Source organism: Myripristis murdjan, chromosome 8 (genome assembly GCF_902150065.1).
Source record: "Myripristis murdjan chromosome 8, fMyrMur1.1, whole genome shotgun sequence".
Lineage (NCBI taxonomy): Eukaryota > Metazoa > Chordata > Actinopteri > Holocentriformes > Holocentridae > Myripristis > Myripristis murdjan.
The window spans coordinates 30,667,300-30,685,089 of NC_043987.1; the positions used below are offsets into that span (position 1 = coordinate 30,667,300).

General features: G+C 41.4%; 4 protein-coding genes and 1 pseudogene across 4 annotated transcripts; 1 reads left to right on the plus strand and 4 right to left on the minus strand.

Annotated features, from left to right (window-relative positions):
- Nucleotides 1–2,163: 2,163 nt before the first annotated feature.
- Nucleotides 2,164–4,398, minus strand: LOC115363219 (transcription factor Adf-1-like). Its single transcript, XM_030057327.1, has 2 exons — nucleotides 4,047–4,398; nucleotides 2,164–2,949 (listed from the first exon to the last, which is right to left on the minus strand). The coding sequence occupies exons 1-2, from the start codon at nucleotides 4,365–4,367 to the stop codon at nucleotides 2,449–2,451; spliced, it is 822 nt and encodes a 273-aa protein (XP_029913187.1). The 5' UTR covers nucleotides 4,368–4,398; the 3' UTR covers nucleotides 2,164–2,448.
- Nucleotides 4,399–5,546: 1,148 nt separating this feature from the next.
- LOC115363243 (histone H2A-like) lies at nucleotides 5,547–6,020 on the minus strand. Its single transcript, XM_030057355.1, has one exon. It carries the CDS (start codon nucleotides 6,005–6,007, stop codon nucleotides 5,621–5,623), a length of 387 nt encoding a protein of 128 aa, XP_029913215.1. The 5' UTR covers nucleotides 6,008–6,020; the 3' UTR covers nucleotides 5,547–5,620.
- A 993-nt stretch (nucleotides 6,021–7,013) lies between these two features.
- On the minus strand, nucleotides 7,014–7,464 carry LOC115363227 (histone H3). Its single transcript, XM_030057337.1, has one exon. The coding sequence runs from the start codon at nucleotides 7,437–7,439 to the stop codon at nucleotides 7,029–7,031; it is 411 nt and encodes a 136-aa protein (XP_029913197.1). The 5' UTR covers nucleotides 7,440–7,464; the 3' UTR covers nucleotides 7,014–7,028.
- Nucleotides 7,465–8,814: 1,350 nt separating this feature from the next.
- Nucleotides 8,815–9,410, minus strand: LOC115363234 (histone H4-like; annotated as a pseudogene).
- Nucleotides 9,411–14,128: 4,718 nt separating this feature from the next.
- LOC115363223 (histone H1-like) lies at nucleotides 14,129–14,974 on the plus strand. The gene has a single exon (XM_030057332.1). The coding sequence runs from the start codon at nucleotides 14,175–14,177 to the stop codon at nucleotides 14,796–14,798; it is 624 nt and encodes a 207-aa protein (XP_029913192.1). The 5' UTR covers nucleotides 14,129–14,174; the 3' UTR covers nucleotides 14,799–14,974.
- The last annotated feature ends 2,816 nt before the right edge of the window (nucleotides 14,975–17,790 follow it).

Genomic DNA, 17,790 nt, shown 5'->3' on the forward strand with positions numbered 1-17,790 from the left:
AATGTACACATTCACCAGGCAAAATAAGAAAATCATTTCAACTAAAAGAATGACATTTATTTTTTTACACATTTTCTTTTAAATAAAATCCTACATCCTACTTCATCCTACTGAAACAGGCTTGGATGATTTTCTCCCACAGTCCTGACAACAGCCACTACCAGGGCAAATCGGACCTATTTCATATAGCTGCATGTCATATGGGCAGAATTTTTCCTTTCTGGCCGATGCCGATATCAACCTTTACCGATGATGTGGCGATATTATCGTGCATCTCTAATGTGGACTCATGTAACGTCCAGGGAACAACACAATCAAACACACCACTAACACAGTTCAGTACGACGACCTCCTCATTTGAGAAGGCATCATTAGATCAATCCATCTTCCTGATGATATTTGTGAAATAAAATCAGCACCACAATCCTGGGAACTGTTTCCAGGGACACATTTGTTGAAATAAACCTGATTGTGATGTTGTGTTACACACACAGGCTGTCAGGTATCAGAGATTTAAATGCAATGCTTTTTATGTCCTTTTCAAGACAAACCTTTCTCAAATTTAAAAGTCCTATCTGGGAAAGAAAAAAAAAACAACAACAACAACAAAAAAAAAAAAAAAAAAAAACAACAAAATCACACTTTTTGTTACTCAAATAAGCCTTGAGGGTAAATGTGAAGATAAAACCTATATATTTCGTCATGTGTTGAGGTCAGTTTTAGGCAGGAATATGGTCAGTCATTGACTACATGAATCCAACAAACTCCTTTAGCTAAGACAGCAGCTGCAGTTTGAATGAATTGAACCAGGACTTTTTTGTTGTTTTGTTTTTACAGAGAATTTGGGGCAGGTAAGTCCAAGGATTGAAAACAAAATCCTGGAAGTCATGCTTGATATTAATCTTTAAGTGATACAGACAACCATAAGAAAACGATAATAATGATAATAATAAGGCACTCCATCTTTGAATGAAGCAAAATAGCTATTTATTCTTTGAGCAGGGCAACTAAGCAGACCAGTGCATATCGGCTCTCAGACCCTGAAGAAGAGTCGTCACACATGGGTCTTGTAACTGTTGCTGTTAGGTTATTTTCCTCTCCTGTTTAAATTGTTCATACTTCTGTTTAAATTGTTCATATTTCTATTTTTTTATATTCCTTGTTTATAGTGTTTATAGTGTTTATTGTTATATTGCTTACTGCTATTTATCATCTGTGTATACTGTATATTTCTTCTAAATTTGCACATTGAACTACATCTATGCACATTTTATACACCTATGCACACGTTTTTTTTGCACATTGCTTTTTGCACACTGTTGTACCTAGATCTCTAGTGTGCTGTACTTAGATCGTATTCTTTATTTTTTTATTTATTTAATCTGTAATCTGTGGATACTGCTGAAAAACTGCGAATTTCCTTCGGGATGAATAAAGTATCTATCTATCTATCTATCTATCTATATAAATCTATTTAAATTCATGTTTAAGTTGATGTTTTATAAGTTAAAGTTTAACAAGTTAAGTTCATGTAAAATAATTTATTTATTTAATCTAAAACCAAGTTCATAATAAGTAGAGTTCATAATCTTGTGATTCAAGTTATTTGCATTAATTTATTTTTCATTTCATGTCATGGTACTTTTATTTTGGAAAGCCAAGGTCACGTTCATGTCTCAGTTGGGCTGCACTCACAACCTGGCCTTGCACAAGAGTTTTGCAATCAGTAATTAAGCAAGCAGCAGTCAGCGAGGTGCGTTTTGCTCTGTTTCACTGGTCACAAGACTTTTACAGGATACAAGGACCTTCTGAAGACTCAAAGCTTTATTCCTTCGTGTAGCATGCAGCCAGCGAGGTATTTATTTATTTGTGTCTGTCTGCATTTTACTTCGGTAAAATGTTTTCTTCTACATGCTGTGCATAGTGTTATGCTGTGTTGTTAATGTGGTGTATTTTATGTTACTGTTTAGATTTCACGGTGGAGTTGGAGGAAAAGGTGAAGCCTCCTAACAAACACATCAGTTGCAAGAAAACCACTTGTGTCTGTATATGCTTTGAAGGAGTTGCGGGTCTGCTTCATTGCCTTACTCAAAGAATAAATAGCTAAATTCACAGGGTGAGCACAGATAAAGAGGACAGTATACAAAAAAACAAAGCCAGCAATGTTCTCTCACCTACATTTATTTGCTAATGTGAAGGAGGAGTGGACTGCAATTTGGAAGTGAATTCAGAATTCCAACTTCTAAAAATATGTAAATACTGGAAATCTCTTACAACAAACAAGTCATTGAAAACTGAACATTTTCCAAAATGTGCCGCACAACGTTGATGACAATTCCCTCATTAACTCGGAGTATAAACAACAATCCAACAATGTTTGGGTATTCAACCGTTTTACAAAAAGGCACAATGTAGTTTCCAAAACAGAGGTGTGTGTGTTGGCTGCATTCAGTCCTGGTGTTCTTGCTCTATCTCAAAAAGCAGCTGGTGTATTTTGAATTTTGCCAGGCTCCTCTGGCGTTGTGGGAGTCTGCGCAAAATGTCTGCCATGGACAGAGCGAACCTGGTGTCTTCATCGTTAAACTGCAGCAGTTCCTCCCTGTGCTGGTCGATGCTCTCCAGCCTCTTTAGAATAAACTCATCAATAGATTCGAGCCTCCTCTTCCTCTGTCTCCTCCGCCCTAAGCTGCTCATATGCGACTGTCTGAAATGCGGCTCAGAGGGGGGAGGAGGAGGAGGAGGTGGGGTGATGGCGATGGCAGGACGGGGCCGATCGCTGGTGGAGCCGCTGGAGGAGCTGGAAAGCGGGACCATGTGGTCGACTTCATCCTCTGAGAGCGGCGACAGGGAGACCTCCACTGCAGCAGGAGACTTGCTGCACTTGGAGGACATGCCAGGAGGAGTTTGCAGAGACTCAGCTGTGGGACCAGACACGCTCTCCTCAGTTTCCTTCAAACATTACAGGAGAAACAAATAAACAAGTTTAGGTACCATGCAGTTCCACAGTGCACATCCAAGAAAACACTGGGTTACAAGCTGAGCTGGGTAAATTTCCTGGCTGTTCACATCATCAATGACTCAACCTGAACTTGAAATACCTCCTCAGAGCCTTTACCTTCTCAGGGCACAGGGGGATTTTCATATTTATTATTCTTGAATACCTTCATCATCCACCAAAATGTGTCAGTTCCTAAACCCATTCCATGAGGGCTGGGTGGGCTTTAATTCTCCTTGTAGGGTAGCAACATTATCTGGACCCTAAAGACCAACCAGATGTCCAGACAAGAGAAAATATTTTGTTGGAACTGAAAGAGTTATTGCTCTTAATAGCGCTGCAACAGGGCCAATAATAAAGGACAAATCCTTGTTCAAGACCTCATCTTTTTTTCTGATAAAATTCCAGTTACATGATTTTGAATGGCTGCTTGAGCAAACAACAATTTAATAATATCAATAATACCTTACTCAAACTCATGATTGCAGTATCTCCCAAAGACATGTCCTCTCAGGAACCAGTAAAAACATATTTGGCACCCAGTTACCTGCCATCCAGGACATCTACTTGACTTAAGCAGAGGGTGTCATGTCACCCATGACCCCAACTACCCTGGTCTTTTTTTCTTTTTTTTTTTTTTTTTTAATAATTATATTCAGTTGGACTCAGAAGGTTTTTAACCCCAAGGGCTGCACTGCGTTACTCATGGGCTGTTATGTTGACCATGATTTTAACTGCACGATATTATTTCTTTTTCTTTTAACTATTATTCATTTATTGTATTTGTGCATTACAGTACCTTGGTATGTTTAGATAAATAGATGGTAGATTTGGTTATACTAGTGTGTATATAGTTATAGTTGACAGAGGTTTAACAGAAAAAAAACTAATATGCCATCTTAATGGTTGGCTCGAAATACGCGCACAATAATAGGTGGAGGTGGGTTGACACATGCGCGTCACCACCGGAAGTAAACAGTCACTTCGCGCGGGGCTCCCCCTTGGCCTGGCACATTATAGAAAACTAACAAAAAAACATAAATCGGCTCACCTCTGAATGTGGTAAATGTGACTCTGTTTCTCGGTGTCTGACGAAGGTGCTGAGCCAGTGCAGCTGTGTGACTATGCACGGCACCCGCGCCTTCCGTCCGTCTCCGCTCCGGGTCTCTACCTTCCTCTTCGCCCGCACGAATTTGTCCCGCAGGTTCTTCCACTTCTGGCGGCACACATTCTCGTCTATTTGCAGCGTCTGTGCTATTTCCCTCCAGGAGGCGACGGACGACGAGGTGTCTTTGTAGCCCTTGGAGGACGAGTCGTACAGAGCAGGGTGTTTTCTGACCTCCTCGGCAAGTCTATCATCGAAATTCGCCATTTTGAAAAGTTCCCTTACACGCAAACACGGAATTGAAAGGTCGTTCAGCCAATCCGGAGTGGGAAGGGTGGGGTGGGGGTTATTATTACCATTAACCAGCCGAGCCTACGGAGGCAACGAGTCTCGGCCAATCAGCGACAGAGTTCACGGACTGAGGGTGGGGAAAAGCCGGAGGCTGTGTGTGTGTGTGTGTGTGTGTGTGTGTGTGTGTGTGTGTGTGTGTGTGTGTGTGTTGCTTGCAGAATCCGATCATGAGAAATGTGGTAACATAAATGCTGTATTAAAAAGTTAGTTTCTGGAATTAAGAATAATAAATATTTTACTGATCCCCAAGGGGTTAAATCGCGTCAGTAGTAATAATAAGAAATAGGTATAAAATGATTGCACAGTTAAATGGATAAATAAACCGTCAAATAATCCGCATTCATGCAGGCCGTTAACTCAGGATATCTGATGGCCACAGGAGGGAGTGACTTCCTGTAGTGCTCTGTGTTACAGGCACAAGTGTGCCCAGCGTGCAAAGAGACTGGTCACTGAAGGAAACGTGTGAGTGTGTGGCGCTCGATAGGAACAAAGTGACGTGTGAAACTAATTCCTGTAACTGTGTAAAACTGGAGAGATGACAACGTATCTTTACTATTGTTGTGATCAAAAGTTGCGCCTGGTCTCATAAAACGTCTCGTAATCGTAATTCCAGCCGCTCTCTGTGAATGTCTGGCCTGGGGAAAGAAGTGCAGTCAGACGCCCAGCTCGCTGCCCCTCATGCGAACAGACGGTCTGTGTCTCCATCTAGTGGTTAAATAGTAGTATTGACTAGCATTAAGTATAGGGTTGCATAATAAACCTCTATAATTTTGCTTCGCCTTACAGCCACTGGTCTTGGTGCAGGCAGTGTTCCGATGCTGTGCTCTGGTTTGCTGGAGGTTTTGGGGCTGCAGCTGCATAGCTCCAAGGTGATATTCACTCTACAGTTGCACTAGCCGGAAATCAAACTGAATTTATGAATCCACAATACATTATCTCGCACTCCTGTAAGTATGATGGAAAAGTGTCTATCAATATTGCACATATATGCACACATACAGAAATGCTTTACTTGAAGACAGTGACTCAAGTAACCATTGAGTTTAACGGTTATACTACCACTGATCTCAACTTATTACAATAAACTGAGGACACTGAAAATGCGAGGAAAAGCTCTTGGAGAAGTGTGTGGCTCTTAAAAGAGCCTTTGTCTTAGTTTGTGTTGGGGTCTACTTGGCCTTGGCCGGCTTGTCGGCCTTCTTGGGCAGCAGCACGGCCTGGATGTTGGGCAGCACGCCGCCCTGAGCGATGGTGACTCCGCCCAGCAGCTTGTTGAGCTCCTCGTCGTTGCGGACGGCCAGCTGCAGGTGACGCGGGATGATACGGGTCTTCTTGTTGTCGCGGGCGGCGTTTCCGGCCAGCTCGAGGATCTCAGCGGTCAGATACTCCAGCACGGCCGCCAGGTAGACGGGGGCGCCGGCGCCCACACGCTCGGCGTAGTTGCCTTTGCGTAGCAGCCTGTGCACGCGGCCCACAGGAAACTGGAGACCGGCACGAGATGAACGGGTCTTTGCCTTGGCGCGAGCCTTACCGCCGGTTTTGCCTCTTCCAGACATTGTCGTTGCTGTTCTCGGGTTGCGACTCAAAGAACGATGCAGCCTTCAGCTGAGAGCCTGGTTTATATATCTGCCGAGCTGCCCTCCTATTGGTCGTGTGGCCGTCAGTGTCATCGCCCAATCAGAGGAGACTTCCTCTGTACATTGTCGGGGACTTCGAGTAAAATACCCTGCGTTCCAATACCCATACTACCATACTATTTAGTAGGGAAAAAAAGAATTAGTATGTCCCAATACATACTAAACTACATACTTTGTAAGGGCAGCTGCAGTACATACTAAAAGTAAAAAGTATAAGTATGCGATTTGGAACGCAGGGATAGTCCCAAATGAAACCCCAGCGGCAGCGTTCAGACAACCAGGTGGAAAAAAAAAAAAAAAAAAAAAAAAAAAAAACACGGAATGTGAGATCTTTAGTTCTGATTTGGGCCAGTTTTCCGTTTTGGTCCTAAATCAGATACAAACATTCTTGGAGACGCTGTATGAACACTCAGGTCAGGAGTCATGTGTTGTTTTCCCACCGAGCAGCTTGACATCACCGTCAGTCTCATTACTCATTCACTGGTGGGACGAAACAGTGGCGGTTTTGTACATGAAGGCAAATACTTAATAACTAAATCGTTACTTTGTTATTTTGTATTAAATTAACTTATGGTCTCGATGTTCTAGTCTTGTCAGTTCTTGCCTTTTTCGTGACACATTATATGGTGTGAAACTGTTTTCATGTAGTTGCAGTTTACTGTGTAACATTAGAGGATAAGCGCCTCTTCAGTCTGTTGTATAATAAAGCTCTGGGTTTTATATGTACAAGCACTGGTGTTAGTAGATAATGTTTAGATGTTGTGCTATGGTTTGTTGTTACATATTTTCCCCACGGTTATGATTCTAAATTTTATGTTTTGCAGCGACTTATATCTAATTGAATCTTAAGATTTAAAAAAAAAAAAAGAATTTGCGTCTCTTCAGTAAAGCTGTGTGTGGCTCTTAAAAGAGCCTTTGGGTTGAGTTGTTGCCGGTGAGTCTAAGCCCTCTCTCCGCGGATGCGGCGGGCCAGCTGGATGTCTTTGGGCATGATGGTGACCCTCTTGGCGTGGATGGCGCACAGGTTGGTGTCCTCGAAGAGACCGACCAGGTAAGCCTCGCTGGCCTCCTGCAGAGCCATGACGGCCGAGCTCTGGAAGCGCAGGTCGGTCTTGAAGTCCTGGGCGATCTCTCGGACGAGGCGCTGGAAGGGCAGCTTGCGGATGAGCAGCTCGGTGGATTTCTGGTAGCGGCGGATCTCCCGCAGAGCCACGGTGCCGGGCCGGTAGCGGTGAGGCTTCTTGACGCCGCCGGTGGCCGGGGCGCTCTTCCTGGCCGCCTTGGTGGCCAGCTGCTTCCTGGGGGCTTTGCCTCCGGTGGATTTACGGGCGGTCTGCTTGGTTCGGGCCATGGCTCACACTAAAACACTCTCCGTCTTTTCAGCGGAACAGTCAATACAGGCTCTGGCTCCCTGGCGGCTTTATATAGACAACGGCGGGGCGGAGCTGACGCCCGAGCGCGAGGAGCAGAGCGCGTGCGTCAACAAATGCTATTGGAGGAAAGGCCGTTTGAACTAGGCGCCCATTTTTCCCTCCTTGTAGCTTCTGTCCCATTTCAAATTCTCCTTCTCTCACAAGCATTTTTCTCCTTTTAATTGAAGTTGTTGAACACACGAGGCTTCTGGAATAACCATATTTTCATGTGTGGCCATCCCATCAAAAGATGATGGCCTCACTCTTTTACTGGTGATTTTTAAGATTTATATTAAATCCTCAAACCAACGTAAGAGCTGATAACACACACACACACACACACACACACACATAAAAATAATGCATTTACTCTCTTACCATACAGTTCGAGTAGGCTTGCTAGCTTAACATTAAATTAACATTGGACCGATAGAAAAATAGCAACTTAAGATCAAAATTCACTGCAAAATCACATATTAATATTGTCCTTAGAGTTAACAAACACTAACTTTGTGCCTCATCAGAGGGTAGCTAAAGAACCAAACACACTACAAAGAACATTTTTCGTTTCAACTTTTTATCTATCTATGTTCAGGTGAAATAGATTTTATCAATCTATTTCACCTGAACAGTAACTGTGTTATTTACAATGAGGATAATTGATCCATTTAAAGGTTATGTTCTATTTTAATATTTCCCCCACAGGTTAAAAGATCTTAAAATAAAAGATGATAGGAAATTATTGTGAAACTAGGATTAGACCATGGAAACATACAAAAAGAAAAAATGACTCAGCTAGGAAATGCACAGCACGACTCTTCATTGTGATTCATTTGAAAGACGAACAAAACTTGAGAAACGATTGTTTTGCTTTATTGTTCAGTGTTAGGGTTGCTGCTGTCAGCAGTGTTAAGCGTTAAGTTTGTAGTGTCAGTAGTTCAAAAATAATAATCTATGATTAATGATAATCCAGTGAGCTAGGGGGCAATACAGTACAGGTCTTACCCATCTGTGGATATACTTCAAGTGAAAGGAACAACAATTATTATAGCCTACCTGGTCTGTAATGTTATTTATGTAAATAAACAACAATCCAGTTAATCTAGTTTTTCATATTAATGATATTGAAAGTGTAAGATTTACTCTCAGTAGGTGGGTGGCTCTTAAGAGCTTTTATGTTGTTGACGTTTCGACTTTTAGGTTAATGCACTACCTTGTACACGTAGGCCTGCGGGAATTCATGCTGAGTTTGACTGCTGCATTACAGACACAAATGTCTCATGGGATTCAATGCTTTAAATAAAGTACATTTTGTTTAGTGTTGGTTATACTTTATTGTACTATTCACTAATATCAGCAATGCCTTTACTAATTATTTTATTAGATACAGAGCAATTACAGCTTATGACAACAGTGTCAGTAATGGCCATTTAACTGCAAAAACGTAACAGCCGATTTAAAAAAAAAAAAAAACTTACATTAACACGATTTAATTCACAAGAACGAGCTCTTGAGTGCGTTGTGGGTGGCTCTTAAAAGAGCCTTTGTGTTGTTGTGATGGTTGTTGGTGTTTAGCCTCCGAAGCCGTAGAGGGTGCGGCCCTGCCTCTTGAGAGCGTAGACCACATCCATGGCGGTGACAGTCTTCCTCTTGGCGTGCTCGGTGTAGGTGACGGCGTCACGGATGACGTTCTCCAGGAAGACCTTGAGCACCCCGCGGGTCTCTTCGTAGATGAGGCCGGAGATACGCTTGACTCCGCCGCGGCGAGCCAGACGGCGGATGGCGGGCTTGGTGATGCCCTGGATGTTGTCGCGGAGAACTTTGCGGTGACGCTTGGCGCCTCCTTTCCCCAGACCTTTACCTCCTTTGCCACGTCCAGACATGATGACTTCTTCCTATCTTCACGAGTGAGAAGAAACTGATGAAACCTCAAAGTGACGCTCCTCCTTTTCAATCTTGTTTTCGGACGTAAGTGAAGACAGAGAGCTCGCGCTGCGCTGGGCGGCGCCAAACTCCGCAGCCTTCCGCCACCTCTGTTACGGTTTGGCGACTTTGCCTTCAAAATAAAAGTGAGGACACGAACATTGAATGTAATTTGGTATTGTTGATGCTTTCCACATAGTTTGGCGTACTGTCTAGTGCCATAAGTATGAAAGTATCGATCAAATCAAAATTCATGTAGAGCCAGATTAAAAATAAAGTTGTATATAAGTATTTTACAAATTAGTCCTTTCTTCAATATATAAGTTACATGTGTGTCAGCAGAGTTCAGGCAAAATCAATAATTAATCCAGTAGTGAGAAATTAATAATGATGTGGGGTGTTTCCTGCACTTTGGCGAACAAGGCAGTGTTGTGTGTGGAATCTACAACAGAGTGAACACACACTCAGTGTCACTTGATCAGCTCCACCTGACCAGTCTGATGCAGGTCAGGTCAGCAGCTCTGCCATAAGTTCTACCTTTTAACAAAGTTTATAATGTTCAGTTTTTGCCGACATGGTGGAGAATGTGTAAATTTAATTATTTGTTTATTATTGAGGTTGTAGTTTGCAGAGTCCTTGTACTGGACGACATGACATTGAGAGATGTTTCCTTTTTTTGTCTCCTTGCTTATATACATGAGGTGGGACAGAATATTGGAAACAGCTCTCAATAAAAAGTAGTCCAGTCCAACAGCAGCACTAACTTTGAACTCAATGCCAAACATAGAAGTGAATGAACACCTCTATTACTGTGACAACAAGAAAAGCTGAGCATTATAGGCAGCAGAAAAGGAAACACTACCAGTGATTGTATTGTATTGTGCCGGTGGACCTAATATTGTGGACACTGACCGTACATCAACACACATTTGTTGCCTTTGGTTGGGTGCAGCTTGTTAAATTCATCCAGGTGCTTCTGATTTAAATTATAAACAAACACATTAAACACAAAGACTTGCTATGAATTTCTGTTCTCAAAGAAAATAAATGAGCCAGCCTAGAATTTACTAAACAATCATGAGTCTGAACAAAGTGATAAAACAAAGACCACAAAAAAAAAAAGGCATTTATCGTTGAAGACATAACAAGCTTTCCTATTCTACATCCTGATATGTTTTCAGTGAATCTGGTGATTGTCCTCTTCTGTATAAATGATTGATCCGTGAAGTTGTTTTGGCTGACAGTGTGGTAGTGCCTGATTTCATCCACCAGATGGAGCTATTTCTATATTTTCAGTACCCAACCTGGTTCCACTTGTCAAACAGAGAAATTATATTGCGCTGTGGTCACTGGTGTGGATTTTGTGCTTCTGTGATTGTTGACCATCTATGTGGATTCCTCATGTACTGAATGATAAAATGAGGGAGCCAGTACAAATCAGATGTTGGATCCTATATAAACTGAATATTTTATGAACCCTACAAGATTAAACTTTATTTTTTGGATGCAAACAGTGAAGTTAATTTCTTCCATTTTAGTTCAATTTCTTACAACTTAAAAAAAGTCTGATGTCATACAGATGTTTTAAAACTTTTTAAAGTAATGTTATGAGCATGTGACAAAAACTGAAAAGGAAAATACTCAATGTATTTTTTTTCTCTGAGTGTTTCCCCTACTGATTAAACTAAAGTATATTTGATTTGATCTGGATGTGACTTCACCAGAGGCCTGTACCATGAAGCTGGTTTTTGGCTTAGCGGGGTAACTTCACGGTTAACCCTGTGTTTTCTGTACCATAAAGGTGGTTTACTTTTTATCGGGGTATGTTGCCATGGTAACATAAGGCCCGTTTCCACCGCAGGAACTTTGGGGTAATTTTACAGGGCCGTGGCCGTTGTCGCGTGTCTCTACCGCCGGAACTACCCTGAAGGAGAGAGTTCCTGAACCTTTACAAGGGCTAAAAAAATGGCCCTGCCTTGGGGTAGGGACTCTGAGTGGCCCGAAAAACTCCTGGGTCAACCCTCACTGTCAGAGAGGGCCAGTTCCTCTGCAGGAGTGTATGGCTGAGTGGGAGACACATTCATTTATTGAACACACAAATGTTACTGTGGTCAGATCTACTCGTGCCATCATGGTGGGGAAGTAATATTATAATCCCATTAATTTACACACTGACACAGTCAGCGATTTTTTGACAGCATTCCTCGCTGCTCTTGGCAGCTGCAGCTGTGTTGCTTTTTGCCTGGATGATGGATTTAGTGGCGGTTCTGCCTATGTTGCCGCCCTAGATGAAATTGCTGGCTTGCGCACTTCCATACCAGCTTTATGGTACAGGCCCCAGGTAAACACAAACAGGCATCACTATCAGTGTTTAATGAATGTGTTGCTCAAAGCTCAGCAGTCAAATTAACACAGCATTATTATTCAGAATGGATTGAAGAAAACACTTTTTTAAAAAGTCACTACTTTTGCTGATGAGGATGCATTTGGGCCTAAAATGTATGTGATATGGGCCAAAAAAAAAAAAAAAAGGATCGTCTCTCCCCCAGCTGGTCATTCAAATTTGAAATATCCAGGAATGAACAAATTTCCACCAGCTATGGTCCATTTTTCTAAATGTTACAATTTTTTTTTTTTTTTTTTTTTTTTTTTTTGAGGGGCAGGTGGTGAATTCATTCATTTTTTTAAATATGAAGTATATATCCTTAGAACATATATAGAAAAAACAATTTTATTATCATTGTTAGTATTTTTTCTGTCAGACTCTGGCATTAAATATTATGAAAGAAACATAATCCTTTGTTTTTTAAATCCACTTAATCCCAAATAAACTCAGTAAACTGTCAGATTTGATAATGCTGATCCAGATTCCACAGGATCCAGCTTTCCAAATCTGGATTTAGAGTGATTTGAATCCCCCTTTTTAGTGACTGTCTGCTGGACAAATAAGAGCTAATGTGGTAATGAAAGGGAACTCATTAACAATCTACCTCTTCTCCATCTGGAAACTTAATAATAAGAAAATTAATAAATCGTTGGACACAGCAGCAACATGTGCATTTATTTTTTGATAACAGAGTGACTTTTTATGATTTGAGACATAAATGTTGATTAAAGCACTTCTTATTGTCTTTCCAGCTGCTCCTTCGGGCTGCAGAGGAGGAGACCATTGCTCAGAATAATGAAATCATCTGATTCGTTTTTTGTTTGAATATATGCTGAAAATATTGAGTGTGTCAGTGAGCAGATTCCTGTGTTCCTTATGGTTTCAAGTCATTTTTCTCAAAGTGCGAATCCACCCTTCAAGGTGGTACCAAAACAATACTGATTTTTGGCATTAAGTTTATCCAGATTCTTGCTTTAAGTTTTGAAAAAAGTCAAAGACAAAATTGTAACCTCTATAGACAGTTAGACTGTATAACAGAATTACAAAGAAATGTTGCAATCTGTTTTGAAAAAAAAAAAAAAGAAAGAAAAAAAAATTCAGATTTCAGATCACTTTATTCTGAGAGGAGAAGATTTGAAAAAATGGTCAAGTGATGATTTTTTAGACTTTCCTTCATCTTCTCTCTTCCTCAGATATTTCTAATAAAGTTTAGAGCTCTGTTTTGGGTCATTAGGCCCTATCCTACTGCAAATAAAAACCATTAGCACCTTTTAAAACAGTTGCGGTGTAATTCATCATTGATGATTAATTCTAAACATGAAACCATTCACTTTTTTTCCTCAAACATGGAGTTTCTACCTGTCTGAATTTGTTCATTTATTTCTTTGAAACGTTATTATTGTCAGTTCTTGGCCATGACATACTTATAAATAAATGCATATTTAAGTATTATGAGACAAAAAACAGAATTATTAAAAGTTAAATGTCCTGAAGGACATTAAACAGACTCTAACAGACTATTTACTTTTCATTTGACAGTCTAGTTCTTTAGTTTGTCAGTCATTAACTTCGTTAATCTACTCTGCACTCAGAACGGGATGATATTCCAAACTCATATTCGTAGCAGATTAGTATGGTGCAGCAACGTTTACATCTGTGATACCGTTGGATTCACGGAATAAAAACATTCGTATTTGTATTTATTATCAGAAATCTTTATTTTTCATGATTTCATTAATCATCAGAACAACATTGACGGGATCCAGAAAGTTGAAACACGGAAACCGTCTCTTCCAGGAAGTGTAAGGCGCCCCGAGGCACCGCCGGCATCAGTGTGTTTACTCGCATCGACAAATCTTCCCTTTCTAACTAAACTCAACACACAAAATTCATGTTTGAGCTTTGTTTCCCTCGGCGGCCATCTCTGCTTCCCGGACAGGAGGTTTGATTTGGGCTCCGAAGCTCTTTGAGGCGATTTAAGGGACGAAATGTGAAGAAAAGCCGCTGCGAGCTGAGCGATGTGTCGGTGTGTCGGAGAGGTTTTAGGCTTTCCTGAATCAAATCCGAGTCTCCTCGGCGCTGAAAACAACTCGATCCCGAGGAGAAGGCCGTTTTCTCTCGGCTCCGCTCACTTCTCCACTCCGGCGCTTCTCCCAGCGGCGGATTTAAGGCAGAAAACGTGGAGGAGAAAACACAAAAGTGTGGCCGCGTTTCAGCCGCGGAGAGGGGAGCGGCTGAGAGCTGAGTCTACAAGGTCCGCATGCAGTATATAAGTCCCGCCTCGCGCTCCTCCTCTGACAGTTTTCTCAGCCTCAGAAGAGTGTGTGAGAGTGTGTGAGAAGAGCACCGACAGACGACAGCAGACATGGCAGAAGTCGCTCCAGCCGCTCCTCCTGCCCCGGCCGCCGCTCCGGCCAAACCGACGAAGAAGAAGGCGGCTTCCAAGTCGAAGCCCAGGACCAGCCCCAGCGTCGGAGAGATGATCGTCCAGATTCTCAAAGAGTCAAAAGAACGTAAAGGCGAGTCTCTGGCTGCTATAAAGAAGAAGCTGGCTGCCCGGGGCTACGACGTGGACAAGAACCGCAAGCGGATCCTCCTGGCGCTCAAAAAGCAGGTGGACAGCGGCGTCCTGGTGCAGATCAAAGGCTCCTACAAGATCAAGAAGGCCGACAAGACCGACAAGAAACCCGGAGCCAAGAAACCCGCCAAGGCAAAGAAGCCCGGCGTCAAGAAAGCTGCAGGAACACCAAAGAAAGCTGCAGCCAAGAAGTCTAAGCCAAGCCCAGCCAAGAAGGCAGTGAAAGTTAGCAAGAAGGCTGCCCCCAAGAAATCACCGAGCAAGAAGCCTGTAAAGAAACCAGCAGCTAAAAAGAGCTTGAAGAAGAGTGTGACGCCCAAGAAAGCTGCCCCAAAGAAAACGGCTGCAAAGAAGCCAGCAGCAAAGAAACCTGTCAAGTCTAAAGCCAAACCAAAGCCAGCCAAGAAGTGAGCAGCTCAACATCAACAACACAAAGGCTCTTTTAAGAGCCACACACAAACTCAAAGAGCTCCTTCAACATTGAACTGTTTTCTTTCAGTAACATCACTTGAGGTCTTGCTAATAACTAATTTCACATATTGAAACGTGTTTTACACCACACTTCTGCACAATATAGTACAGTTAACTTTTAGCCACACACCAACTCTCAAAAAGCTTCTTTAACACAAACTATTAAAAAACTTCATCTCAGTAACATTATGGTCACCTTTCAGGAGTTTTTGTTTTTTTTTCCCCACATGTACATTTCTCATCAGTAGCTACCATTGCACTGCATATGTCTTATTGAAACTACAGCCATTAATTGTCTGTCACTTTCATAATCACACACATATAGCTCTTTACCAAAAACATTAGGAGGACATGTTTTCAGTAATCAAAGTCAGTTTTGTCATACATGAGTGAGATGGGAGGAAGAAAAAAAGGCAGGGCAGACAGTTAAATCCACTCATACAGCAACACCCAGGGATTCAACCCTGAACAGAGACAAATCTCAGCCCTGTCCATCAGAGTTGTCTCTCCTGATTCACTGACATTTACCACATGGTGTCTTTTTAATTCAGCAAACAGGATGACGGCCCCCTGACTTCATCCTCATATGCAAGTTGAGCTAAATCAAAGCAACAGTAACCTAATGTTGATATACAAATTATTATATGCTTTTGAGTTACTATGTAATCTGTAATGCTTTTTTTTTTTTGCTGCTAAGTTACTTTTTTTTTTTTCATCCCCTCAAAGTTTTTCTAAAAGTTTAGAAACTTAAGATTTTCTCATGATGTGAGAGAGAGTGTGTATATGTGTGTGTTGTGGTTCCATGGTGTAATGGTTAGCACTCTGATTTAGATTAGATTAGATTAGATTAGATTAGATTAGATTAGATTAGATTAGATTAGACCGGATTAGACCAGATTAGATTAGATGTTTATTGCCATTTGCACACATACAAGAAAGTATATGTACATTGGAATTTTTGTGCATTGCTCTTAGAGTCAGTTTTGCAGATAAAAAACATATTTAAAAAATCTAAAGTATATACAAAAGTAGAAAAGCGAAACAAAAAATAAATGCACATGAAAAAAGGATAAGGCATCTGAGAGAAAAGACTAATAAATAATAAATAAATAAACAAAGAACTAAGGTGACTTCAGTGACATGTCCTGAGAGAGTGGTTGAAGAGTAACAATGTCGATTATTGCACACACAAATATTGCACATTGTCTTAACCTGTGATTTCTGTCCATTGAGAAGGTAATTTGTGCGGTGTGATATTTTTTTCCCGCTTTTAATGTCCTCAGAGATCAGTCTAACAGCGGCAGGGAAGAATCTGTTACAAAAACAGGCCTTGTGAGTGGTGATGCTCTCTGGCCTGTGATGTCTCAGGTTGTGTCCAGAGGTCCTCCACCTGAACAGAGCATGGGCCGGGGGGTCCTTATCCCTGAGGATGCTCTGTGCCTTCCTCCTGCACCGCTGTGTGCAGATACAGTCCATGGAAGGGAGACTGGTGCCGATAATCCTCTGTGCTATCTTGACGACTCGTTGGAGTGATTTCCTCTCAGCCAGTGTGGCGTTTCTATACCACACTGTAATTCCACTAGTCAGGATGCTCTCCACAAGTCCTCTGTATGCCTGGGTGAGGGACTGACGCCCTAGTCCGTCTTTCTTCAGCTGTCTGAGGAAGTACAGACGCTTCTGTGCTTTTTTCACAGTTTTCCCTGTGCTTTTAGCTCAGCTGAAATTGTCAGAGATGAGAAGACCGAGAAACATGAAACTGTCAATCCGCTCCACTTCCACCCCTTTGATGGTGAGGGGCTGCAGAGGGGGAGGTTTCCTCCTGAAATCCAGGATGAGCTCTTTTGTTTTGTCTATGTTCAGCACCAAGTCATAATAATAACATAGACAATGACTCTGCGGATCAGCGCCCAGCATGCAGACTCTGGGATGGACTCTGAATTCAGCGATCCGGGTTCAAATCTCGGTGGAACCTGAATTTAAGGAGAATTTGGTAATACAAAATTACAAAAGGAAATAAAAAAAAAAAATCATATTTATTCATACATGAAAGCATAAAGTATAGAAAAACAGCAGGCGGTCACTTTTAATGAGGTGCAGATTAATGATTTAAGTTTGCTGGTTTTATCAGCTATCTAAGTCGAGGGGATATCCATCCATTTAAACACCTTTTAGTTGATATGAGAGAATAAAGTGTGTCTACTTATCTATTGCAGGTAACAAAAAACAAACAAACAAACAAAAAAAACAGTAAAATCAGTTGTGTGGAGTTTTGTTTTTGGAGTTATCCACTGAAACGAGTGGGCATTGATGTGTGTACAAGATTTCTTCTGCTACTTTGTATATTTGAAATTCATAATGTATATTTCTGAAAGGTAGAGCTTGAAACATCAGTCAGTAATGACAATGCTGTTGTGGGGTCAAACAGGGAACAGTGACTTTATAGCAACTTCATGATGTGCAAAGTATTCAGGTTAGGAAATGGGATGAAATTGTAATTTGAAACATGAAAATTGAGTATTTTTCATTTTTTTCAGTTTCAGTTTTTCTGTTTTTCTTATTATCATCATTATTTTATCCCACTCATAATATTGCCATATTATTATATTACATATTATTATAATGTTTTCCCTTTATGCACATACTTGTAAATAGTTTTAGCCCTCCTTTCACCAACCAATCAGCTGTATGAGATAGAATAGCCCCCATTCACAAACTCAGTTCAGCTTTTTGTTTGGGTGATGGGCATGTAAATAGGTGTATGTAAATATTGTTTACATTCTACAGTTTGGGGTGATGGCCACTTTAGGGAAACAGGTCCACACCCTTTGTTTGCTGTGGAGAGCTTTGTCTGCAGTGATGGGCACTTCTTACGTGTAAACAGGCATGTGAAAGGGTCCTCATCTGCAAGTACAACATAAACTATTGTGTAGGT

What these genes read in the sequence shown, in the direction of transcription:
- LOC115363227 (XM_030057337.1), bottom strand. Translation starts at nt 7,439, where the DNA reads ATGGCCCGAACCAAGCAGACCGCCCGTAAATCCACCGGAGGCAAAGCC.
- LOC115363243 (XM_030057355.1), bottom strand. Translation starts at nt 6,007, where the DNA reads ATGTCTGGAAGAGGCAAAACCGGCGGTAAGGCTCGCGCCAAGGCAAAG.
- LOC115363223 (XM_030057332.1), top strand. Translation starts at nt 14,175, where the DNA reads ATGGCAGAAGTCGCTCCAGCCGCTCCTCCTGCCCCGGCCGCCGCTCCG.
- LOC115363219 (XM_030057327.1), bottom strand. Translation starts at nt 4,367, where the DNA reads ATGGCGAATTTCGATGATAGACTTGCCGAGGAGGTCAGAAAACACCCT. An exon ending in CACATTTACCACATTCAGAG is followed by an intron (nt 2,950 to 4,046) that starts GTGAGCCGATTT and finishes TAATGTTTGAAG; the next exon opens with GAAACTGAGGAGAGCGTGTC.